Source organism: Lissotriton helveticus, chromosome 12 (genome assembly GCF_964261635.1).
Source record: "Lissotriton helveticus chromosome 12, aLisHel1.1, whole genome shotgun sequence".
Classification (NCBI taxonomy): Eukaryota; Metazoa; Chordata; class Amphibia; order Caudata; family Salamandridae; genus Lissotriton; species Lissotriton helveticus.
The window spans coordinates 904,006,803-904,033,304 of record NC_136073.1 but is presented as its reverse complement, the minus strand read 5'-3'; the positions used below and the strand labels follow the sequence as shown (position 1 = coordinate 904,033,304).

Below are 26,502 nucleotides of genomic sequence, written 5' to 3'. Positions count from 1 at the left end.
AAGCTTGCTATGAACACGCGCACACACATACACAAGACCATCAGTTGCCCTGGGGGAAGGGCTGTCCACACCACATAATTTAGACCAGAATGTGCATTTTGTCCTAAGGATTGGAGTCCATAAATGAACAAGGAAGCCAGGCTGGAGGTATAGGGAGCAGACTGATCCCCTGGCAAACCCCCTAACATGAAGTGAAGTGTGCTTCGAGGATAAAAAACACCCAGACAGACAGCAGTCGCTGGCGTGTGCAGTAGTAATATGGCCACCAGCACAGACACAACCCACATGGGACATGGAAGACCAGCATTGGACCACTTCCAAATAGTGGAACAGAAAATGGGGGGGAGGTGGTAATAAGGCCTTAAAAGGGAAGCACTGCATGACTGGCCTGGGGCCGAGGTCCCTTAGCAGGGAGACTCCACTGTGGGAGCCCAGCCCGGCTTCCTTCACGGATCTTACTGAGGTAACCGTGCGATGAGTTGGTAAGTAGTACATGGGGAGCAGCTACATGACTGGTGTTTTAGGGGATGGGTTACTTGGAAAACCACCTATAATACCCAGTCAGTCAGTTTCTCACAGAGGAACATTGGATATACTTAGGGAAGGAAAACATACACCCACTTGTTCCAATCAAGCCATCACTTGTTCCACATGGCCGCTGTGAGGACATGCACTTCCGTACACAGCAGCATGACTGTAAACAGTGGAGGCCATATTGGATTGGTGCAATGGTAACACTCCAGATGCCAGGCATGATGCTTATAATTCACCATGACAACCAACAGGAAAGATTCAAACATGCATAGAAACCCTTAGTACATTTTCTGTGCATGGCCAGCAATAGGTTTGCTTTGATAGGTGATAAGGCTATCCATCAAGGAACTCTACTGCAGGCGCGGTTACCTGGCCAGCGGGTTGAAGGGAAGGAAGCTCATGAAGATTTTGTGGCGCAGAAGGTCTCGGTGGAGCTCTTGGAAGTGCTTGAATTTCTTCTTTATGGTCCACGTAAACTCGCCATGCGTCAGTCGCACAGAATACAGCGTGCTGGTCTTCACCTGCATGGTGGCAACAGAGGGCGACATAAAACATCGCCTCAATAAACCAGCAAATGAATATCAACAGATTCCTACGTGAGCACCGGACCTTTTAACAGACACAGACACCAAGGATGTTATCTCACACTAAACCTAGATCTTGGAAAGGCCCTGTCCAATGGCACTCCGCACACCTGGGTTACTATGAGTTTCCTTCTAGAGTGCCATGCAGCGCGAAACATGGATGGCACACATCGGCCAACATTGGCACCTTACTACCTCATCCATATTAGTATGATAAATTTACCACCCATAGTTAACCTTCTTGACCACAGTGACACCAGCACACCCTCCTGCCCCATCTTATCCCCAAGAGTGGCATCTTTCTCAGTAGGGCTCAGCTCTTTTCTTGTTTATCTCTGCCAAGTGGTACCCAACTCTCCCCCCTCTGCCAAGCCAGTCTTGCAGTTCCTTCACATTTCCAAGAACATTAGAGGACTCTCTCGGATGCTCTCTTTGCACCAATGTTATCTCTTCTTCATTTACATTTCTTTGGTCACACAAAGCTCCACGTTCATCCTGATCTCCCCAAAGCTCTCCTGGTTACGGCTAGAGAGACCTTCACCGCTGAACATGAGCCAACCACTTTCTTTAAAACTAAAATCCTACCACACAAAACACAACCCTGGTGCTCAGAGGAAGCAGGCTTAGCTTAGGGCAGAGGGTGTGAGAGGGTTGGCCATCTTCCCTCTTGGTCCTTGAAAGATCTGTCCTCGCTGGTCGCCCTTTCAGTGACTGAAAGACTGCGGTGGTGGCCTCAGAGAGCCCGAGGCAGCAGCGGTGATGCCCCTGCTGGGTGAAATGAATCTTGCCACTAGAAGACCATGGGACCTTCGCCAGATAGCCCACCTGACTATTGTGGACGAAGCGATAGACGCCGCGTGCGCCAATGGCTCCCGGTCCACCAGACCTCGGTGGCTTGGTTCACAGGATGCAGACTGCCTTATAACACTGGGGAGCAGTAACTGGGGGCAACGGGCGCGAGGCAGATGCCTCCGGGTTTGTCTGCTGGCTCTGACACTGCTATGTTTACACTCAAGTTCACTGGTCTGTGTAACATGCACCGCATGAAGCCGATGCCGAGAGAGCCAGGGGAGGGTCCCTGTGGTTCATGGTCACACCCACCGCCCATGAAGTTCCAAAAGTAGGGTCAGTGAAACGCACAAGGTGAGTCTTTCGTAGGGTGGACTCCGCTCTCCTCGCTAAGGGCAGTGACTTTGAGGGTCTGGCTTATAAACCCACCATCTAAACCACCAGATTACAATGGTTTCTTAAGGGGAAAGTGACCCATTGGGAACATGGAGCAACAGTAACACTGTTTTGCAGTTTTATAGCGCGAACTAGACCTGAAGGTTTTGGAGCGCTTTACATGAGCACCAGTTACATCACACAAGGATTCTTTCATTTTTTATATTTCTAGGCACAGGGAAATTCAGTGATTTGCCCAGGATCACAGGATGTTGAGCCGACGCTGAGACCCGAACCTGGGTCCCCAGTTCCAGAGTCAGGAGCTCTGGCTGTAATATAACATCCTCTCCCCACAAGTTAGGAGTATATCTGTGCCTTGCCTGAGGCTGTGTAAGTGCCGAACAGCTGCTCTATATGATGAGACACCCACAATGCATCAGGGTTACTGATGTCATGTCAATTGTTCCTGTTAAGTGAAAACTATTACTGGAAGCGGACACAGATCCAAGTATCAGCCAACAGCTGGATTCTGTGTCACCTGTAGTCTGGACAAGCCACCGTAGACAGGGTCTACTCAATGAGCCATCCTCAACCGAGCAAACGCCTGTGCGGCTAATGTCCGACTCTAGAGTCCATAATGGAAATATCTCCAGTTTAAGATGGAAGAAGCCTGCTGATGTAATCATATTTACCTGAGAATCAAAAGCCAAGTTCTTATAAATAGACCAAGGTTCCTTAGCATGGATTGCAGCGTGGGGGGTTGGGGACTCCTGAGCAGATAGACTTAGTCTGGCTGTAGGCCAAGCTCTTGGACTTGTCGCAGTTGAGTTTCGAATCACTGCTATGCACCCGGCCAGCTGTAAGAGCAATGCTTCCATCGGATGCGGTCTAGACTCTCATCCCCATCCAGCCGAAGAACAAGCCGGTGTCTTCCATTGGGACAAAGGCACAGCCAGGACCTGGTGCACCACCGACCGTGCTTAAACCACAGAAGGAAGGCCTCGACAGGCAGGGTATGAACTCTGACCTTTCTTATGCTTAAATACTAGGTCAGAAGGAGATGAATCAAAACCAGCAGATGACCACTAGTAACACTTACAAATGGTAGTCTTTGTGCATTGGGTTTCACCACAGATGCATTGATGAGATCTCACCTCCTCGCTCCCAGGAGCTCAGATATCTGATGAGCCGCCATTCTCAGGAAAATCCACGAACCCCAAGCGAACATCATACACCGGGTCCCATATCTGAATATACCCCATTATCAGACATAGTTTCAGATGTACAATGGTTTATAGAGTGCGCAAACGGGTCTTAGACCCGTTTGTGCACGCTAAAAAACATGGGCCCATGTACAAACAGAATTTTGCGAGTCACAACTAAATTGCGACTCGCAAAATACTGTTTTGCGACTCGGTATTTGGCAGGTCATACATCTGGCCCATAGCTCCTTGCGACAGTGTCCAATACCATCGTCTGGATTGCATTTTCAACTTAGGAGTGTAAGCGTGGTCCCGTTGTTAGACTGCCCATTGCCTCACAAGCCTATCAGAAATGTCACAAGCCCTCAGAGCCAGAGTGAAATATATACAGACCAAAGATCAACTGTCTGCATTTGTCAATTCTTTATTGCTTCTTGAGCTTTGCTATGTGTGATCTTGGGATAAACCACAAGAGGCCATCAGAGAAGCAACGGTGACTCTTCTTAACTTCACCAGGTCAACACAATCGAATAGTGCGTACGAGAAGTTCTGGACAAGAGTTGCAGGTATTCTGGGAAGAAGAGGCTGAACAAGGGGCTCGGCCCATGAAGCATACATTGTTTGGGGGTCTTAAGTGCAGGCTATGGCCCGACGAAGACAGGAGGCACCCCCGACCACAGGAAGGAAGACAACTAGAGTGAACGGGAAGGAAAGCAGAAATGAAACAGGATTTAAGGAGAGAACATCCAGAGAGAGGAATGGATTCAGCAAAGATGCCTGTGGGGTCTGGTGGGGTGCGGTCTTTCCAGGAACGAATTCTCCATAGGTCAGTTTATCAAAGAGGACATCAAACTGGTTAAATCCCTGTGATGCAATCACTCCCAGTCCTGCACCTCTATGGGGAGGGAGAGGCAGTGCGACAAACCGCATCAGCAAAACACACACAATGAGGGCCATCCGACAGAAAGCAGGCGCCTCGAGGTACCTGGGGAGGAGAGGGGACCCAGGGAAGGAACTTACTACAGATGACCCATTCCGCCAATGGCTACTTCTTCCTGCAGATTCCTCGCCTCTAGAAAGACTCCACTGCAGCGCATCGAAGCCTGGAGGAGGAGTTAAGGACGGAGCAATGACCACCTTACTCCAGGAGAAGCTGGAGTCGTGCAGCAGAACCTCACTCAAGTGCAGCGCGTGATGAACGTCCAGTGCACGGTTCCACCAATCTGCAGACATTAACAGCTCTCCATAGTTTACTTTAAACTGTGTGTGTAAACTTCCGCTTATGATTTTACACCAGCCAGAAAAGCACTAAAGTGACACTTTCCCAGGTCCAAGGTGGTCCTAAAGTAACTCTCCTTTCCTCCCCCTGTGCAACAGGAGAGAGGTGGGCACCACAAGATGGCGCACAGGGAGTGTGGTCGGTACAGGGCGAGTACGTCCCATCTACACACCGGAAGAATGGATCCATTTGTCGTAGTAGCCTTGCGTCTACACAATGAGGGTCATATGTGAATTAGATGAGGCAGGAAGTATCGAAAGCAGTCTTCTGTTTCTACCGCCACCCCTGCCTTTCTGAGAAACAGGGGGTGCCACCACCGACGAATTCTAAAAGTAAGTGAGAAATACGCTTTGTGAGGAAGGGGGCTGCTGGAGTGAGGGAGTGAGTTCTTTGAAAAATGAAGCAACCTGGCGTGTTACTGTTTTTCGCATTCTGGAGAGAGTTTATGAATCTAGGAACGACCGAAGACGACAACAATTCGACCTGTAGAAGCCAGTATACGACAAGAGCACGCCAACAGCGACTACCGGAGATTGCGTCATCCAGTAAACATTATGAATTATTTAATAAAAAACATAAAGTTTGAGTTTTCTCATAAACCAGAAGAAAACTGCTATCATCCGCTAGTATTGTGCTGGGTGTCTACAAGCCAGATGTGTTTTAACTGAGGTGTTGTTTCTTTACACTTTATATTGTCTACTGACTGTTGGGGGACATTGTCAACAATGACTCCACTGTGAAATGCTCATAATAGCATTATTTATGCAAAGGTGAGTCTATGTGTGCTAGTCCAGAGGAAGGTCCAAACAAAATCTAGTAGCACAGAAACGTTGCGTCAACTTTCTTTTTTAATAGACGACAGGTGAGCATTCGACACATATCCTAGTAAGGATGCTGAGGTGACCTGTTGTGCATTGACACAGTATAACAGGGTCTCAATCAATCAATCAGTAGTTGTGTTTTTGTATCTGTCAGAGTCTGAGCTCTGTGAAGACATTTGTATACAAGAATGTGTATTAAGATATTACCCATGAAATTGTAATATAGTAGAAACCCAGTTAAAAAAAAAAATTGCCAGAGATTTTTAATTTCTGAATGTATTCTTTTCAGATGAAATATAGACTAAATATTTGAGAATTATGCAAATTGGTTTACATTTGATTGTTTGAGTGCACACAGCATCTAGTGGTGTGCTACCTTGAACTAAGGCATGAGTGATCTTATGCGTGGTAGGTTGGCACCAATGATCTCGTAAAGCGGAGCCTTTCTCATGGTGGTTTAATAATCCTGTGCTCTGCCATTAGAGGGAGATGCTCTTTTAGAGTTTAGATGGCAAAATCTAGCTTCACCTGTTGCCTCTGCATGCAGCCAGTGACGCACATTTGGGAATCTGAGGCGTTTGTCATGGTGTTATGTGTCGGAGTTAGGCCCATGTAGCAACGCTCCACATTTTCTTACATTGTCCTCTTTCTGCACAATAACATTTTACGATCACCTTTTGCACACATTGGAATGCGTGGCAATGTTGGATTTGTTTCTCTGAAACTGCTTACCTTACACACTTCACTGCGCGCAACATTATCATGATGCCTCGAACACCGAGTACAAGGCATTTACGCACAATGTACAAATGTTGTTCTATCTTCATCCATAGGGTGACATGGCTATCTGCATACCCATAACAAATTGTAAATTGTAAATTGATACTTGTATAGCGCACTACTCACCCGCAAGGGTCTCAAGGCGCTTGTACGAATACCGCTGTGGAACCCATCCTGGCTTTCCCTGTGAGGTGTCCACTCCTGGGCACCCCCAAGGTGGAGGCCAGGCATCCTTAGCGTTGTGGGGGCCGTGGTTGAGATTAAGCAAGCTATTGCCCAGAGTTGCAGAGAAGGACCCATGAATAGAGTAGGCACCGAGGCGAGAATTATCAGGTCCGTGGAATTTTTTAGCCCAAGACCCGCCGAGGCGGGGAATTGAACCCTGGTCCCCGGCTAGACCTCTGCATCAGGGTCTGCCGCTCTAACCATTGAGCCACACTTCTCCAACAACACTAATCTGCGTATACATCGCAAGGATGCTTTTTTTATAAATAAAGATGCATTTCCGGGAGTTAGGGATTGCATTATAGGAGTACGCCTGATTACTATTCGGTTTTATATACCTGCATATATACACTGTTCTTAGCACCCTGGTAGAACTGTATCTCCTGTTCACTCTTTTGGTGCTTGTAATCACTTTCGCGTGCTTCTGTCTATTGATTATCGCAGAACATGTATTCTATACAAGAATAACGGTTCAATAAATGTATTGAAAACGTCCCATTGTGTATTCTTTGTATACTTCTCTGAGAACGAGAGCACACGAGAGACTGAGCGAAAGGTCCTGATCTGTTACCACAATCCCGGAGGGGACAGGGTTGTCATGCTCAGTGGTTGCCTGAAATCATTCGCTCCCTGTTTGGGTTAGGGGGGCTGGTGTTGGCACTGTCAGCTAGCTTGTCTCTAGGCCAACATATCCTGCGGGGGTGCCCAGAATCAGTCTAGGCACCTCGCCCAATGTTTAGGCTGGCCACAAACACGCAGATCCTAGGGATTTGTTGGAACTACACGACAACGGATGGTCACCGGCGCTCCCACATAAAAGCCAGCTTTGTTCAACTGCCCATCTATGTGTACAACTGAATTAGAATTTCTGTGTAAATACATTTTCAAATGAACATCGAATGAAATTAGGACCACATGCTTTGAAGGTTTATATACCTAAAAGATGTATCCTTCAAACACAACTCAGTTCTTACCGAGACAAATACCTACTTATGCACAGAATTTTAAGTGGTTTTATGGATCTGAGTCCGCGCTGACCCGTTTTGTGCCAGACCCAGCACGCCATGTTCCCTCCTCCTCGTGCTACGTTGGAGAGGAAAATATAAAGCAGCTGTTTTTGAACTCAGTTGAGTGGGACTTTTTCAACTCTTGCCTAGATAAGCAGCCAACTGGAGATATTTGTGGGTTCCTAAGGCACCGTCCAGTGGCTAATGTTCCAAGTATGCCTCTGTGCTCAGCATCAGGCTGCCAGGAGAAGCATCGCTGCAACAAGACCATGCTAGCCCTGAGGGGACACTTGACTTCTCCCACCCCTACCACCACCCATGGCTCCTCACCTTGGACCCGCTGGTGTACCGCTCCGTGCCTTCCATGCGCGCGGTGATGGGCACGCCCTTCATGAACACCTGCCCCTGCTGCTTGACGGGCTTCAGGTTGTACACCACCATGAAGCGGCTGCAAAGGTTGTCTGCAAATGAAACATAAAATATGGTTGAAGTGGTGGAGGCGAGCACTGCAGAAATCACAAGGAAATCACCAAACTTGGGACAAATAAGAGCCCTAGGAAGGAAGAGGCATTAATAAGGGCAGGAAACAACCTGGATTCTGAAATTACAATCAAGAGTTGCTATTTTTGCCAGTCCAATGTTGTTTTTGTAAATACCTCTCTGAGCCCGAGGGAATTTAAACCCCTCAAACTCAGAGAGGCCTTTGTTTTATTTGTTGGAACATTCTGCCCTCTGTTCTAATAGCCTTACAGCCCTTAGTAGCAGGGCTATACCGGCTATTAAAGTCCCGCTCCCTTGTTAAAGTCCCTCGCCTTCGGCTCAGACCTTTAACGCTGGAGCGGGCCTCTAATAGCCGGTATAGCCCGCTACGGCGGGCTATATTATCCTTTCTACATCCTGCTGCTTTTACTCTTTCCCTCAGCGTCGCTCACTGCCATCCTCTTCTCTTGCCCCTCTTAAATTGCCTACTCTTAAACCCTACTTGTTCAGGGAGGTCCCAGCACCTCTCTAAGCCACCACGCTGCCTTACCTCATCCAGGAGTCCCTGCCTCACCTCCGCCTCTGTCACACTGTTTGCGTCCCACATGATGCCGCTTCCGTATCCTAACAAATATCTACACCCCATCACCACCTTCACTCTACATCCCTACGTCCGCTCCCTCGCTGCCTGGCCTGCTCAATCTCCTTCCTTCACCCTGCTCTGGGAACAGGAGTAGAAGTATAAGAAAAACCACTGCAAATCCATTTTTACATTTATTCCATTGTTTTATTCAGTATATTCTAATTTAATTTAAATTATAATTACAGTTAAATTATTTAGTTTAATTTAAGTTACGCTTTGTTTTATTTTCATTTAATTTTACATACTTTTCCTTTTAGGAACTGTGGGATGTTTTAGCAACATCTGTTTTTTTTTTTTTTTTTGCCTGGACTTCGAATTCATTAGCTCAGCAAATTCCTTCTCTCAGCATGAAGTTCATGAAAGAGTTGTCTCACAGCGAAGCTCTAACTGTCCAGAACATCTGCCCGAGGGGAGCAGCACGCCCCCCTCTCTCTGGCTTAAACTTTAGTGCAGAGCTGTGTTTGTTGCATGTAGGGGGGAGCGGCTAGCGAAGAATCACCGGCCCCTTCATGCCTTGCAGACCGCGTCATCACAAACTTGTGGCGACCGGACATGTTTGTCTGTGTGATCAACATTCAAACACTGCACAGTTGAATTGTCACATGTTCTAGAAGCATTTCAGCTGCAATGGAAAGACAACTGTTACTAGGACCTCACAGTGCAGAGTTTCGAAAGTTGACTTACTGCCTGGCTTCCGTCTCCTGCTTCAGAGCGAGGCAGGGCAGGCAGCCTGAAACAGACAGCCCAGACTTAAATGCATTGATTTATTTAGAGATACGACTGCATGTTTGTACGCTCCAGCAACTGATTTAACTATGTAACAATGTTTTGAAACAATGTCCTACCGCATGTAAAGCGCTCTGATACCTCCGGGTCGAGCCAGCGCTATATAAAACTTTTCAAATAAAATAAAATGAAAAATAACAAATTATTGTTAAGACTCAGGACGAGTGTCTGGGACAGGTCGGGGGTGTGGGGGAGCCAGCTCAATGACCCCCCCCCCCGAGACAAAGGGCCATCAGACTGGAGACCTGTCGCGGTGACCTGAGGGTGTCCAACGCAGGTCCAGAAGGGCTGGATTCATGCTGGACTCTCAGCAGATCCACCCTGGACACATTTCATGCATGGAGTCTAAGTGGGAATCCTTTACTAAGTCTGGTTGTCCTAAAAAATCTTCATGGATCTACTTCTCCTGGTCCAGCATTGGAGGCCAAATCGTAATCCGAAGGAGACGTGAGTTGGCAGCGTGCAGGAACGGTGTCTCCTGATGGAGACACGCATCATGGCGGTTGATGATGACGCATAGGGACACCACAGAAAAAAAGAATGGACCGATTGACGGAACAGCACGGTATCCTTACCAACTTCATCTTCTTCATCCTTCGAGAAGCCGTCCACGTCATCTTCAAAGTCCAGGACGGAGTGGTCCAGCCGGTTGGGCAGCAGATTGCTGTCCGTGCCATCTGCGTTCATCATCCTGCGGGGTTATCTGTGGCCCAATATCACCCATACACGTGGCCTGTAAACAGAAGAGATTCAAAGAGGTCAGACAGATCCATGCTTGTGGTGTAAAAATAGAGGTTCAATACCTGGCGAACACCAGCGCTGGTTGTCTCAACACCCCTGACTTATGCATCATCAAAAATACTTTAGTTTCTAAAAACATATTGTAAATGACACATTTTTTATTAATGTGTTGGTTTAGAAAATAGCATAATTAAAAGCTTTGTCATTTACAATGCCAATAGTTATAACTTTCGCAAATGTGACACCTATAGCATTTGTACTGCAATATGTGTTGTATTTACGTGACTTACATGTATTGATATTACAAATAACAATGGCTTTTCATTTTTTTAAATAATTAATACTTAAATAAAAGTTATTGTAATTTATAATGGCAATAGCTTAAAGTTTGGTAAATAACTTTTGTGAAGATTATGTTCAGTGTATTTTATTGTGACGAAAACCCAAGAACAGAAGTGAAATATTAACATCTTTCTGTGACATTTGCAATAAAGCTTGAAACATTGAGAGAGCATATTTGAACCAGTTGTTGTTGAATGGTTGCACAGATGGATGCTGTGGTGGCGCTGAGTGATGTTGTGGTGGCGACGAGTGATTCTGTGGCGTTCAGTGATGCTGTGGTAGCGCATAGTGATGTTGTGGTGCCCCTGAGTGATGCTGTGGTGGTGCTGAGTGATGCTGTAGTGATGTGATAGATAGATAGAGTGAGTGCGATAGATAGATAGAGGGAGGGCGACAGATAGAGGGAGGGCGACAGAAAAGAGTGAGGGCGACAGATAAGAGTGAGGGCGACAGATAAGAGTGAGGGCGACAGATAAGAGTGAGGGCGACAGATAAGAGTGAGGGCGACAGATAAGAGTGAGGGCGACAGATAAGAGTGAGGGCGACAGATAGATAGAGTGAGGGCGACAGATAGATAGAGTGAGGGCGACAGATAGATAGAGTGAGGGCGATAGATAGATAGAGTGAGGGCGATAGATAGAGTGAGGGTGATAGATAGAGTGAGGGTGATAGATAGATAGAGTGAGGGCGATAGATAGAGTGAGGGCGATAGATAGAGTGAGGGCGATAGACAGAGTGAGGGCGATAGATAGAGTGAGGGCGATAGATAGAGTGAGGGCGATAGAGTGAGGGCGATAGACAGAGTGAGGGCGATAGACAGAGTGAGGGCGATAGACAGAGTGAGGGCGATAGACAGAGTGAGGGCGAGAGGGCGATAGACAGAGTGAGGGCGATAGACAGAGTGAGGGCGATAGACAGAGTGAGGGAGACAGACAGAGTGAAGGCGACAGACAGAGTGAGGGCGACAGACAGAGTGAGAGCAATAGATAGAGTGAGGGCGATAGATAGAGAGATTGATAGAGTGAGGGCGATAGATAGATAGATAGATAGATAAGAGTGAGGGCGATAGATAGATAAGAGTGAGGGGCGATAGATAGATAGATAGATAGGTAGATAGAGTGAGGGTGATAGAGTGAAGGCAATAGATAGATAGAGTGATGGCGATAGCCAGATAAATAGATAGATAGAGTGAGGACGATAGATAGATTGATAGAGTGAGGGCGAAAGATAGAGTGAGGGCGAAAGATAGAGTGAGGGCGAAAGATAGAGTGAGGGCGAAAGATAGAGTGAGGGCGATAGATAGAGTGAGGGCGATAGATAGAGTGAGGGCGATAGATAGAGTGAGAGCGATAGATAGATAGATTGATAAAGTGAGGGCGATAGATAGATAGATTGATAGAGTGAGGGGCGATAGATAGATAGATAGATAGATAGATAGATAGATAGATAGATAGATAGATAGATAGATAGATAGAGTGAGGGCGATAGATAGATAGATAGATAGATAGATAGATAGATAGATAGATTAATTATGTGGCGTGTAATTATGTGGCACTGAGTGGTATTTGGGGTGTATGTTACATTGAGTGCAGTGTAATTATGTGGTGTATAATTATATGACACTGAGTGGTATTTGGAGTGTATGTTGCATTGAGTGCAGTGTAATTATGTGGCGTGTAATTGTGTGGCACTCAGTGGTATGTGAGTGTAAACATTTTGTACTGCAAGTCGTCCCACTAAAACTGAGTTTTTTTTTATTTGTTTAAACGACTCAATATGTACCTACTAAAGTGTTAAAATGGAACGTCTCTCCTTAAAAAGGAATCTTCGTACCTATGTGTCTTTAACCCGAACTTGTATTTGGGTACACCAGTAAGATCTCTGAAAAGATACTGTACTGCAGTTTCTGGTGGACTGCCTAGTGTTCACCATTTGAAATCAAAAACGAGGGAGAGTTTAAAAAAAAAAAAATTGAGGGGAATACCATGCCTATTGGTGGAGAGTTGGGACAGCCTCTCTGAGGCATAACAATGGAACTTTCAATAATGCGGCTCGCAATGAGGCAGGCATGCTGAAAAGAAGCCATTGGGTGGGTTGTATGAGCCCTAGAAGAGGTCCCCTGTACTTAGCACTAGGGGTCCACGCAGAGCCATGCCCCCGTTAATGACGGGAAGAAAGGAGCCTGCTGGCAGTGTAATTACATGATGGCACCCGGCCACGCAGAAGGGCATAAACCGCCAACAAATGGCTCGTCCCCCGCGTGTGAAACAAGCTGTTGTATGCCCTGGACACACAGCTAGCACGCCGACTGCACCTAAAAGCACTAGTATACCTTAAAAGCGGTGTGGATGACCATCCGCTGGATAGAGGATGTGTGATTTAAAATTCTCTGTGCAAGCAGTGCTGTGTAAACATCCGAACAAAGGCGAGAGATGGAAGAGTACGAGAGAAGATAAAATAGAGTTAGAGAATACATCAGAGAACAAGCGATGGCGCTCTGTGCTGGGGGAGGGCCATTAAAGGAAGGGGGCAGAGAGGAGCCTGTGAGACCTCGCGGCGGAGATCAAAGGAAGGGAGGGAGGGGGTGTGCAGCCTGGTGAGCTGAAGTGGCAGCAGAGGCAGAGCGCGGCGCGCGTGCACAAAGTGTCTGCTAGCAAACAGCAGCTGTTCACAATGCGCGTGGTTGTGCTCACATGCACTGTACCTGATCTGCAGTTTGGGTACACTTTTGAAAGCCTTACTATAATCTCGCCAGCATCCCTAACGGGATTGCTTAGGCAAGACCTAAAAATGAGTCCTCCAAATGAACAGATAAGCAACCATAGCACTAGTAGTAGTTGTTACCTGCTCTGTGGGAGGAAACGAAAGACAAAAAGGAGGGACAAAGAGGAAGGATTGACCACTGGCAAACAAGGATTTTTTAGGAACACTGAAAAACAAGCATTTACAATGCAATGCTCTTGGCATTATTAAAGGTAGAGCTATTGGCATTGCTCATGGCATTTTTTTTTAATTTAAAATCATAAATTAAAATCATAAATAAATGGCATTGTCATTTACATTGCTAACAGCTTAATCGTTAAATAAATGGCATTGTCATTTACAATGCCAATAGCTTAATCGCTGGCAAATGCATGACCTATTGCATTTACACCCACACAGAGCCACACACACAAAGCCACCCACACACAGAGAGACACCCACACAGAACCACCCACACAGAGTCATTCACATAGAGCCACCTACACAGAGCCACCCTCACACAGACAGAGCCACCCACACATAGAGCCACCTACAAAAAAAGCTATCCACACAGAGCCACACACACACACAGAGCCACACACACACAGCGCCACGCACACACACAGCGCCACACACACACACAGCGCCACACACACACAGCGCCACACACACAGTGCCACACACACACAGTGCCACACACACACAGTGCCACACACACACAGCGCCACACACACACAGTGTCACACACACACACAGCGCCACACACACACACACACAGCGCCACACACACACACAGCGCCACACACACACACAGCCACACACACAGCCACACACACACACAAACAGAGCCACACAAACAGAGCCACACACACACACAAACAGAGCCACACACACACAAACAGAGCCACACACACACAAACAGAGCCCCCACACACACCCAGAGCCCCCACACACACCCAGAGCCCCCACACACACCCAGAGCCACATACACACCCAGAGCCACATACACACCCAGAGCCACATACACACCCAGAGCTACATACACACACAGAGCCACATACACACAGAGCCACATACACACAGAGCCACATACACACAGAGCCACACACACACACAGGAGAGCAAGCACAGCCAGGGGGCAGGAGAGCAAGCACAGCGAGAGGGCAGGAGAACAAGCACAGCGAAGGGGCAGGAGAACCAGGGGGCTAATGCTTCTTGCGACATTTAACAGAACGGTCTGTTATTTAAGCAGTTGTCCTTCTGACAACAATTTGGGTGTCTTTGTCGAGGCCAGCTCCCACCTCAGCAAATAACACACCTGCCAAAATTGTAACAGCCGAGGAACATGCATCCAAGTGTCAGCGTGGGGTGTGTGCACAGAGAAGGGCTATGCACTTGTGTTTGTGCCGCGAAGCAGGGGAGAGTGTGTCTGGGTTATCTCAGGGTGAACACAACCTGCAACGAATAGTCCTCTTCGCAAGCAACATAAGCACCAAAACATGTCTGTGCAATGCAGCTCACACAAAGCATACAGGGACCAGGCTTTACACAGTCTTAATTGTGCACAGAATTGGTTTGTCCAATAGGCAAAGACCCCGACGCACGTATTCTGCAAAAGGGCACACAAACAGCAGGATTCTACAGCAAAATATCAACAAACACCTTTAGATGAGAAAAAACCCAGTACCGGGCCACTTTTGAAGCGCTTTGAAGCTTGTCAAAGTGAGAGGCTGCCCTGCTTTCGCAACAGCGTCTAAACGTGAAAAGTGCAGGACAGTGTCTTTATGAAGAACTAACTTCTCGGCCCTATGGTGCTCAGCAGTAGCTTTCCTTGGGGAGCACAGCGCCAAGTTCACCCTTGGCAGGCAGGGAGATGTCCCTCAGCTTTGTGGAGTGACAAAGAGTGCGGACCAGTACAGGGAGTCCTCTCAAAATGAACAACGCTACCCTATTCTTAATTGGGCCAGGGGGCAGTGCGCAGAGGACAAGTGCGCCCTAAATCCATGCACTCGGCTATGACCTCCCCGACCCCTCCCCCCGGATGCTTGCCAAGCAGGCTTCAAAATACAGTCATCAGGCTTCAGGGTAGGTTCCAGTAATGTTTTTTAAAATGCCACAGTTCTTATTTGCCAAATTAAGTTCTTTTAGGCAAGTTCAGTGCTTTTGGTAAAGTTCCTGGAAAGTACGGTGCTTACTAGCACTTCTGGGCGCTTCGTAGCGCTTTTGTACGCTTCGTACGGCTTTCAGGGAAGAGCCCCACTATACCTCACGCTTCTCGCGTGAGGTGGCGTACGGCGCGATCAATGTAAATGGAAGGTACGAGGCATACCAGCAGCCGTACTAAAAGCGCACTGTTCTCAGTGCACAGCTGAAATAAAACAAATGCAGCACAAATCATTTTTTATTAGACATGGCGTTCTCCGGTGGCTAGACACATATCAGCAGATGAAAGATAAGCTACTGTTAAGATTTGAAAGAAGCAGGTGTGGACGTCACTGCCTGGAACTTTGTGCACAGTTTAATATTCGTGTTTGACTTCCTGGTGTTCCTAAAATCGCACTGGTGATTTTCAGAAGGGCATATTTTAGACGAACGACCCTCCCTATCCCCACGTCTTTTCACCGCCTTGATTTTAACCCATCTGAATTATGATTTGTATGAAGAGCATAGGCCTGTAGTGCCTGGAAGTGTTAGCGCCTGTTTGTCAGTGAGCTGTATCAATAAGATACTAAACTAAATGTACATTTAAGCTAGGGCACTTTACCCCCTTCCAAGTTGTTTTCTCTGGTGATGCCACCCTGCCCCAAAGTGAAACATGTGTCAATATTTCTATTGTCACCAGCCTCGTTTGAGGTAAGTTTTTGTCAGAGTCCGTTGGTGCTTGAAGCGAAGAACCCTCCCCTTGATGGTTGGTAAAAGTGCTCCTCTGCGGCTCTGCGGTGGAGACAGGCACGTAGTGGCTTTTGCCGCAGGAAACTTCTGCTGTCAAGGCAGAGGTTAAAGTGCAAACAACTTAAGGGCGGGGCCATGAAAAGTAGGCACTGCAAGTGTCACAGGTGGAAAGAAAGAACTTGCAGATGTTGCCTGTTGCCTTCCTTCTTGCTCAATTAAACCAAGCCGAAAAGCTACTGTAGTCAGCACAAAGTATATTGGGACCCACCTTTAGGGGCACGTCGGTGTATTTCCGGTTTCTGTATGACCAATGTATAACTATAAAGACAGATCAAAGTTCCCACTGTGTTAAACAGATGAAACATTGTTGAGTACAGTGCTATACATCATAAAAGGATTCCCTTTGTAGATTTTGAGCCCCCTTTGCTTCTTCTCTCTCTATATTTTCCCCATCACTCCCTCTTTCTCTTTGCCTTTCACCCCATTCATTTTCCCAGTCTAGATCACTCCCTCGCTTTCTTTCTCTCGCACACTTTTCAGTCTCTTTGCCCCCATGTGTCTTCTTTTCTCTTTCTTTCTGTCACTTTTTTTCCAGTTTTCTCTTGTTTTCTTTCTAGTTTACGTGCCTCCTTGATGTCCCGATATCACCTCTCTCTCTTTTTCATCTCACCTCCTTTCTCTCGCTCATTTTCTCTTTGATTCTCTACTTCACCTTCTCACATTCACTTCCTCTCTCCCATTCTCTCTCTCACACACACACACTCATACTCGGTTTAACAATGAACTCTTCCCGACCATTTATAATCGTGTCTCTTATATTATCAAAGGTATTTTTTAAACTTTAGCCACACAACATTGCGAATGCTGTGCGGTGTGGCTAAAAGAAACATTGGTAAAGCCATAGGTCGCAACAATGCGACCTAATAGAGTTGTCAACGCTTTTTAAGAAGCGAGGCAAAGGCAGGAAAACCGAAATTCCCAGGATGGCAAAGTCTGGCTAAGTGTGTGTGTGTGTGTGGGGGGGGGGAGGGGGGGATGGGGGAGGAGGAGTCGTGAGTGGGCCTCAGCTCTCCCCGTGCCAAGGTCCATTACAGAGACAACAGACCCACCTCTCCCCACTTCCATGCCAAGTACAACCTCGTGTGTCTGAATGGAGCAGGAACGGAAGCAGCCGGTGCGCTGCAAACAAGTAGCATCGGTGGCTGTCACCAGAAGAGGTCTGTTCTTGTGCAACGAGAGCAGCTTCACTTGGGCAAACATGCATACCAAGGGCGCATTTACTTGGATTCGCCAGCGGGCACTGTGCCTATATAACCCATAGTCTATACAGTGGAAAGACAAAACAGTGGCACTTTGGCCTATCGGCCCGCCGCGCGCCTTGATAGGCAGGTGGAGGCTGGAATGACGCGCGCGGCGCGCCCCGCCCCGCCCGGGTGTCCAGGGAGGACAAGCGCATGTGCAGAGACTTCCACAGCTGCAGAATGCGGGGCCACTTAACCAGAGTCCCTAATGGTGCCTATTGGATCAGGTGTTTCTGTAAATCCCCATTAACCACCTGATGAACCGGTCCCCTATCTGCCGTGAGAGGGTCGCGGTGCACCCTGGTTCGTGGAATGGGGGCAGGGAGACGCCTGCAGCTTCCCTGGGAAAGGTGGAGACCTGCTCTTCGCTCGGGACGGTCGGGTTTGAGTCGGATTAACAAGGGACACGATTAAGAACAAGAAAAAAATGGCACCAAAAAAAATGGCGGCCGCAAACATCCGAAATTTTTTGGATTCGGGGGCGTGTTTTTGGCGTTTTGAGTGACGGATGACGCAAAAAACACGCCCCCGAATCAGAAAGAGACGGGGCTTTATTGGAGTGACTCCCTTCTCCTCCAATGGCTGGCCTCCGTTTAGGAAGCCAGCCAATGGAGGAGAATGGAGGAGAGAGGCGGGTTCCAAGCCCCCTAACTCCAAAACATTAATTCTTCGGGACTCCGCCCTCACTGCTTCGCAGTGCAACAGTCCCTCGACCTAAAAACCAAATGAAAAGTAGTGGGAGGGCTTTGAGCCCACAAAGAAATATATACTAAAGTATATACAACAGGTCTCGAAAGCTCGACCTAAAAAAGACTCTAGCTCCAAGCCCATCCCACTTTGTACAGCATAAAGTGAGAATTAAGATCTACAATCAGCGTTTAGTCTAAATTCCTGTTTTTGCCTATTCTTATGATATAAAGGACACACAGTTGCTGCGGTTTGTTATTGACCCTGGTCCCTAGTAGCGGTGGCCCCGACAGGTTTAGTGCCTAGTCTGAAGCCGTAGGAAAAGACTTCCCAAATGCTACATTTATGTGGCCGCCAAGTCAATAGGACATCAGAGGTGATCCGGGACCTCGGATTAGTTTATTGTACTTGTCAAGGGCATCACAATAAAACAAATACAACAGATCTTATCCACAACAAATCACCAAGATAGTCAATACAATATAATATAAAATTAATACATAAGGATGTTGCTGTAAAAGGCAAGAAATGCAGTGCAGTTCACACAAACTGAAAAAAGTATAAGAAACTCCTTCCTCTGTGAGGAAGATGGCTGCACCTACGTGTGAACTCCCATGGAGTGAATCTACTCCTTTCTCTTTTTGTCAATAACTGTACCTACGTGTTAACCCACAGAGTGAATCTACTCCTTCTTCGATGTGTAGACTGCACCTACGCTACGTGTGAACTCAGAGTGAATCTACTCCTTCCTCTGTATGTCGATGGCTGCACCTACGTATGAACTCACATAGAGTGAATCTACTCCTTACTCTGTGTGTAGATGACTGTACTTACGTGTGAACTCACATAGTGAGTTTAATCCTTCCTCTCTGTGTCGGTGGCTGCACCTATGTGTTAACTCACAGAGTGAATCTACTCTGTCCTCTGTGCGTAGATGGCTGCACCTACACGTGAACTCACATAGAGTGAATCTACTCCTTCCTCTGTATGTCGATGGCTGCACCTACGTATGAACACACATAGAGTGAATCTACTCCTTACTCTGTGTGTAGATGACTGTACTTACGTGTGAACTCACATAGTGAGTTTAATCCTTCCTCTCTGTGTCGGTGGCTGCACCTATGTGTTAACTCACAGAGTGAATCTACTCTGTCCTCTGTGCGTAGATGGCTGCACCTACACGTGAACTCACATAGAGTGAATCTACTCCTTCCTCTGTATGTCGATGGCTGCACCTACGTATGAACACACATAGAGTGAATCTACTCCTTACTCTGTGTGTAGATGACTGTACTTACGTGTGAACTCACATAGTGAGTTTAATCCTTCCTCTCTGTGTCGGTGGCTGCACCTATGTGTTAACTCACAGAGTGAATCTACTCTGTCCTCTGTGCGTAGATGGCTGCACCTACACGTGAACTCACATAGAGTGAATCTACTCCTTACTCTGTGTGTAGATGACTGTACCTACGTGTGAACTCACGAAGTGAATTTAATCCTTCCTCTCTGTGTAGATGGCTGCACCTGTGTGTGAACTCAGAGTGAATCTCAGTATCTACAGTCACGCCCACATTTTCACGGGTGCCTCAAACCATACATTCAGTGCACGAATAGAGCATATACACACTGCTTAGTACCGTATCCCCCATGTACTGTACCATTCAGAGGCAGAGGTACATCTGGCAACTGCATTCAATAGTTGTGCACTGCCCAGCACTGTATCCTTTCATACTGTGCCACATATATGCACCCAGCACATGGCTTGGTGGCCATCTTGGGAGACTTATTTGTAATAAAGCTCCCTAATGTCCTCATTTACTGCAGTATCCTCAGTAGAGAATGCTATTTTCCACTTTGATTCCATCATGATGGAGTTCTGATGTGTCACAATTTGGCACAAATTCAGAATCTTAGGGTGCAGGGGCGCCTGCGTCATAGGCAAGATTGTCTTTGTGCAGGCAGGGACACCTTCCTGCACAAAAACAATCATGAGAGGCATTTTCCTCATTTTATGTGTGCTGCAGAATGCAGCACAGGTAGAAAGAGGAATTAACAAGGAGAAATAAGTATCACAACATCTCACCTATAAAACTACTGAAATGTATACATGCTCAATGGGATCAAACACTCACAAAGAGCCGGAGATTAAAACAATGCAAAATTCAAATTTACAGAGATACTTTGACGGCGGACTGCTGTTTCTGCACCTCACATCAGTTTCAATTGTATCAGGTCCCTTGCGCAACAAGCACTTGCACCAGCCGTCAGGTGATGCCTCTGTAAATCAGATTCTAAGCAGTGATCTTTCAGTGGACACAGGTACAGAGGGCATTTTATCATGGAAAAAATCTTTTAATTTGACACTTCTTATAAATTTAAACAGGTCCACATGCTCACTGTTCTCTTCTCTTTCGTGTATTTATATTCATTATCCAGTGTTTAAATCTGCCACATGTTAGACATGTGCGTGTTTCAACGGTCAGTTTTAACAAACTAATTCTGTAACGCTGTCTGTTACAAAAAGTGTTTTCGTTTATACCATTATGTAATACTTCACTCTACAGCATAGAGTGTACTGAAACTACCTAGCGAATACGTCTCTCTCTTCGTGTTGGAGTTTTATAACTTGTAAATTAACTATGTCTCTCACTCCCAAGAAATTGGGGAACTCGTGTGTCTCTTTGCTCTTACTTCATCTCTTCAAACACTCAACTATATAGCAGAGAATACTCTTGAAATAGTGATAATTGCTTGTCTGCTTTCATGTTGGAGTTTTAAAAAACTTAAAAATTGTGACACAACTATGTTCTTGACTTTTCAGACATGGGGGAACTCATGTCTTCCTTTACTCTTTCTTCTTTCCTCCTTTTTTTCTTTCCCTTCTGTGTTGTAAAGTTATTTCGTCTCGTTGGCTGACCGTAAAATCACCTATTCTGTGAGAATTAACTGATTGAAAATAAAGATTCATTTGAAAAACCAAATACTGGCTTCTTGGACTTTATCACCTGACACACGCCCAACCCCTATACAATGCAAAATTCAATAATGCCACATTATAGAGGGCTGGCAAACCTTGAAATTATCGAAGGATACTGAGTAGTAAAAATACTTCCTCTACCGTGCCACTATATAAACGAGTGTTTGCACAAAGCAATGTTTACAATTTGTCTTTTTTCTTTGTTTTCCTTTCTCGATAAAACTACTCCTGTTGGTCCACCACCACCACAATCTCGGCAGGAGATAGTAGCACAGCAGCGGCGGCACTGGATGGAGGTCACCTGGACCAAATATCATGGGCTGGTGGCTCTGAAGGAGGTGGACTCATCCGCCTCTGGACCAGGCCCCAGCTCCTCCAGCCGCCAGCGTCTCCATCCCGGCCAGAACACTGCCAGCGCCACCAGCCTCTAGGGCTATATTGCCTTTATGAACCTAAAGTCTAAATTTGATCTAGTCCCACACAAAAACTCTGTTCAGTTTGGCAGATGATCGGGAACCCTAGCAACATATCAATATTAATCCGAGTACACAATGAAAATTATGCCCAGGTGCGATGGGCTAGTCATGGAACTCTCAGAACACAGCTCCATAATTTCAGGCAGTTACGAGGTCAGTGAGAGCATCCAATCAACCTCAAAACAGCCTTTGAGGAAGGAAAAAAACATGAATATCACATTAGAATCTGGCCTACAGCACCCACAATGCACTTTGCGTGAGGCAACAATTACATGGGACTCGGAAAGTGGAAAGGGCAGGGGCGTAGCTTCATAAGGGGTTTATGGGGTGTCCCACCCCCCTAATAAATGCCAAACCTCCGGTTCTGATAGGCCCTGTTGGGTTTGACAGTGTTTGTCAGCTTTGACTTGAGGCGTACTTGTCAGGAGATATTTCCTGGAATGTCACTTGGTGCTGCTGACACGGGAGGAGAAGAAACATGAAATGCAGCAGTCGATCCTAAAGTGCATTGAAAATGTTGGCATGCCCATCAACACAACTGGCACAAGTCATGGAGGCACAAAAGTGATAAGATTAATACATTGTTTTCTGCTTTTGACACACATGCTTAAGATGACATGTTGGATGTGCTGAATCTCTCTACATCATACATGATATAGAAACAGCTTCTTGAGCTGCACGGTTTCCATACTCCTTTGTCGGAGGAGGGCCAGCCAGATTTAAGAGCGATACAGGAGCACGTCAGTGACATCGCTTTTTGTTGGGTACACTGCAGAGCTTGTTGCGAAACCACTGGCTTACACCCCCTGAATCAAACTGAGTAAGCTACGCCCTTGGGAAAGGGTTTAGAGAACTGGGGCATTAATAAGAATCATTGATAAAACTTGGTGACAGAATAGATAATTTTCTTTTAGTTCAGTTTCTGTTTAAATAGTATCAATCAATCAATCAATCAAAACATTTATATAGCGCACTACTCACCCGGAGGGTCTCAAGGCGCTGGGGGGAAGGTGTCTGTTACTGCTCGAACAGGCAGGTCTTGAGCTGCTTCCTGAAGGCGAGGTGGTCCTGGGTCAGGCGGAGGTGGGTCGGGAGGGAGTTCCAAGTCTTGGCGGCCAGGTAGGAGAAGGACCTTCCTCCTGTGGTGGCTCTTCGGATTCGGGGGACGATGGCGAGGGCGTGGCTGGCCGATCGAAGCTGGCGTTTGGGAGCGTAGAAGTTGAGGCGGCTGTTGAGGTATCCTGGGCCTTGGTTGTGTAGGGCTTTGTGTGCATGGGTGAGGAGCCGGAAGGTGATTCTCTTGTTGACCGGGAGCCAGTGTAGGTCTCTCAGGTGTCCGGAGATGTGGCTGCGGCGGGGGATGTCCAGGATGAGTCGTGCTGAGGTGTTCTGGATCCGCTGGAGTCTCTTCTGGAGTTTTGCGGTGGTTCCGGCGTAGAGGGAGTTGCCGTAGTCCAGACGGCTGGTGACGAGGGCCTGGGTGACCGTCTTCCTGGTCTCGGTGGGGATCCATCGGAAGATCTTGCGTAGCATGCGTAGGATGTTGAAGCACGACGAGGAGACGGCGTTGACTTGTCTGGTCATGGAGAGGGAGGAGTCCAGGATGAAGCCCAGGTTGCGTGCGTGGTCTGTTGGTTTGGGTGCGCTGCCCAGGGCGGGGGGCCACCAGGGTCGTCCCAGGCGGAGGGTGAGGATCCTAGGATGAGGACTTCCGTCTTGTCCGAGTTCAGTTTCAGGCGGCTGTTCGACATCCATTTGGCTACTTCTGTCATCCCTTCGTGCAGGTTGGCTCTGGCGGTGGTGGGGTCGTTGGTGAGGGAGAGGATCAGCTGGGTGTCGTCGGCGTAGGAGATGATGTTGAGGTTGTGCTGGCGTGCGATGGCTGCGAGGGGGCTCATGTAGACGTTGAAGAGTGTTGGGCTGAGCTAGGAGCCTTGAGGGACGCCGCAGATGACTTCGGTGGCCTCCGATCTGAACGGGGGGAGGCGGACTCTCTGTGTCCTTCCGGCGAGGAAGGAGATGATCCACTCCAGTGCCTTCTCCTGGATTCCGACGTTGCTGAGGCGCTGTACTAGGGTACGGTGGCAGACAGTGTCGAAGGCCGCGGAGAGGTCCAGGAGGATGAGGGCCGCTGTTTCTCCGTTGTCGAGCATGGCTCGGATGTCATCTGATGTTATGAATGGATTCAAAGCCTTTAGGAAATAAAACAAAGCAATGTTATTGCTGTATCTGCACATGGGTTTGTCAAGTGTAGGAGACTGGCTTAGTATATGGTGCACACTTATTTAAGTGAAGCACCCTGCACTAATCCACACAACCCTTATAATAATAATAATAATAATAAAAATCCACATTTGTAAAGCGCGAACCATCACCCGTGAGGGTCTCCAGGCGCTGGGGGGCGTCGGGAAGATTAAGCAAGCTATTGCCCTGAGTCACATGGTGCTGGGCTAATCTTCCGCCGGTCCCGGGGATCGAACCGCGATCCCCAGATTCCGGAGTTAGTCACCCTGGCCGCTGCGCCACACCTCTCTATGGTGATTGTAGTGGTCTTAGACAACCGTAGAAAGCTCTCTAAGTGGTAGCTGTGGAGAGCAGCCTTCAGGCTTAATCCAGAAGGAGTGTAAAGCAGCTTGTTTTACCAGTACTAATCCTATAGTGCAGGTTAAATGAAAAAGAACCACACTGTGTAGTTATAAATATAGTAATATTTATTATACACACTCACTAACACATTGGTATATCTCCTACCTGGAGATATAAACACAATACACACAATATTTCAAAAAGAGAACAGGTAAGTAAACGTAATACACAGTGGTCTCCAGGGGCAGACCAAACCATATGCTAAGAAAGTGGAATGCTAACTACTGATAAAGTGGAATGCGTCCTGTGATCGAAGTCGAGACTGGACTAAAAAGACTTAGAAGAGCTGAGGACCCAAGAAACCACCCAAGGTAAGTACCCAGGAAGGCCGTGTGCAGAGTGGAAACACAGCCGGGTACTCAATGCAAGTCAATGGGGAAGTCGTGGTTGCAGTTTTGCAGAAGACAAACCCTTCCCAGTGAACCCTGAAGAAAGCCCATGGAAGATGGAAGGTTGGAGAGTCACCCGACCCGTGGATTCTCCAGGAACCAGGATATCTGGGTGCATAGGTGCATAGGTGCAAAGTGACGTCGGAAACCGCTGCAGACCACAATGGATGACTTGCGAAGTCTGGAGGTTGTCAGGAGCAGAAGACCGGTCAGCTTAGTGGCGGTGCTTGCGAATGCAGCGAGTGACTCCTTCACTCCAAGGGAGATTCCTTCAGGTGTCTTTGATGCCTACAGGCCTAATGAAGAACATGGATGGAGCACGGGCACAGATGACGCAGAAGAGTGGCAGGATGACAAGACCAGGAGCAGCAGGCGTCGTCTAGGTGCAGTCTTGGTTCCCAAAGCAAGTCCAACGAAGTCCAAAGTGCCCGAACAGTTGAAGTAGAAGTTGTTCTGGATCTGAATCTTGACCAATGATGAATCCGAAGAGCCACCCCCAGGTAAGCCCTTAGGTACCCTAGGGAAAGGGTTGGAATGATTCAGGGGGTCCCTCCCAGAGGAGGAGCTGGACAGAGGGGAGGATACTCCCATGTCTTTGTCAAGTTTTGCACCAGAGCAGGAGCCAACGGCTCCCTGAACTGGAGTATGCAAGGAGGGCACCGAATGTGCCCTTCAAAGCAGTCTGGTGGCACTGGTAAGTGCCCCCACCCCAGCCCAATACACTAAGTCCTGTCTGGGAGGTGGTCACACCTCCCTGTGACTGGAAACCTATTGCTCTGCCTTCCCTGTTCGCGCCTGGCTCAGCTGCAGGAGGGCAGAATCATGTCTGTGGTCGGCAGCAACACTGGCTTGCTGTCAGACCCTGAAAGGCTGGTACCGGGAATACATGGGGTACCATAGGGGAGACCCCCAGTACATGGGATCCAAGATCCAACACTGGAATCTGTGTTGGGGTAGGATTCCAACATATTTGATACCAAACATGACCGGTTTCGGTGCAGCAAATAAATAGTTAGACATCTTGTAATTGACTTAATGTCCACTATATGTATAAAATGGCTGACTGTAGTTAAAATTGGTGGGGGGTTGGATTGGTGGGGGGTGTCCTGCTTTGGCAGGGCACCCTCACACTTATAACCAAGCAAACTGACTTCAGGATGGAAGGACTACCTTAGGGGTGACTTATGTTTTAAGTGCAGTGACCTCAGATATAAGCAAACTTATATCTGTTGTGAGTGGTGCTATCACCAGCTTGCACAAGCTGCAACGGCAGGCCAGTAGTCACTGTCTGAGTGGACTCCAGTGGGTGGCATAATACATGCTTCAGCCCACGGGGGACCCCTGGTGGACCTATGCCCTGGGTACCATATACTAGGGACTTACAAGAGTACACCAGTAGCCAATTAGGAAGGTACCAAATGTAAATGTAAATTGATAAATGTAAATGTAAATTGATACTTGTATAGCACACTACTCACCCGCAAGGGTCTCAAGGCGCTTTTACGAATACCACTGTGGAACCCATCCTGGCTTTCCCTGTGAGGTGTCCACTCCTGGGCACCCCCAAGGTGGAGGCCAGGCATCCTTAGCGTTGTGGGGGCCGTTGTGGAGATTAAGCAAGCTATTGCCCAGAGTTGCAGAGTGGGACTCCATGATTGGAATAGGCACCGAGGCGAGAATTATTAGGTCCGTGGAATTTTGAGCCAAGACCCGCCGAGGCGGGGAATTGAACCCTGGTCCCGGGCTAGACCTCTGCATCAGGGTCTGCCGCTGTAACCATTGAGCCACACTTCTCCAATTTAGG

General features: G+C 47.5%; 1 protein-coding gene across 1 annotated transcript in view; it reads right to left on the bottom strand.

The window, feature by feature from the left end:
* The window catches only part of PLD2 (phospholipase D2), a 372,737-nt gene that overhangs the window by 167,555 nt on the left and 178,680 nt on the right, over positions 1–26,502 (bottom strand). Inside the window, exons 3-5 of the mRNA XM_078670622.1 lie at positions 10,081–10,238; positions 7,927–8,057; positions 904–1,055 (exon numbers count right to left, since the gene is read on the bottom strand). Coding sequence (XP_078526748.1) covers positions 904–1,055; positions 7,927–8,057; positions 10,081–10,195 — 398 coding nt within the window. The 5' untranslated portion in view covers positions 10,196–10,238. The remainder of the gene's footprint in view (positions 1–903; positions 1,056–7,926; positions 8,058–10,080; positions 10,239–26,502) is intronic.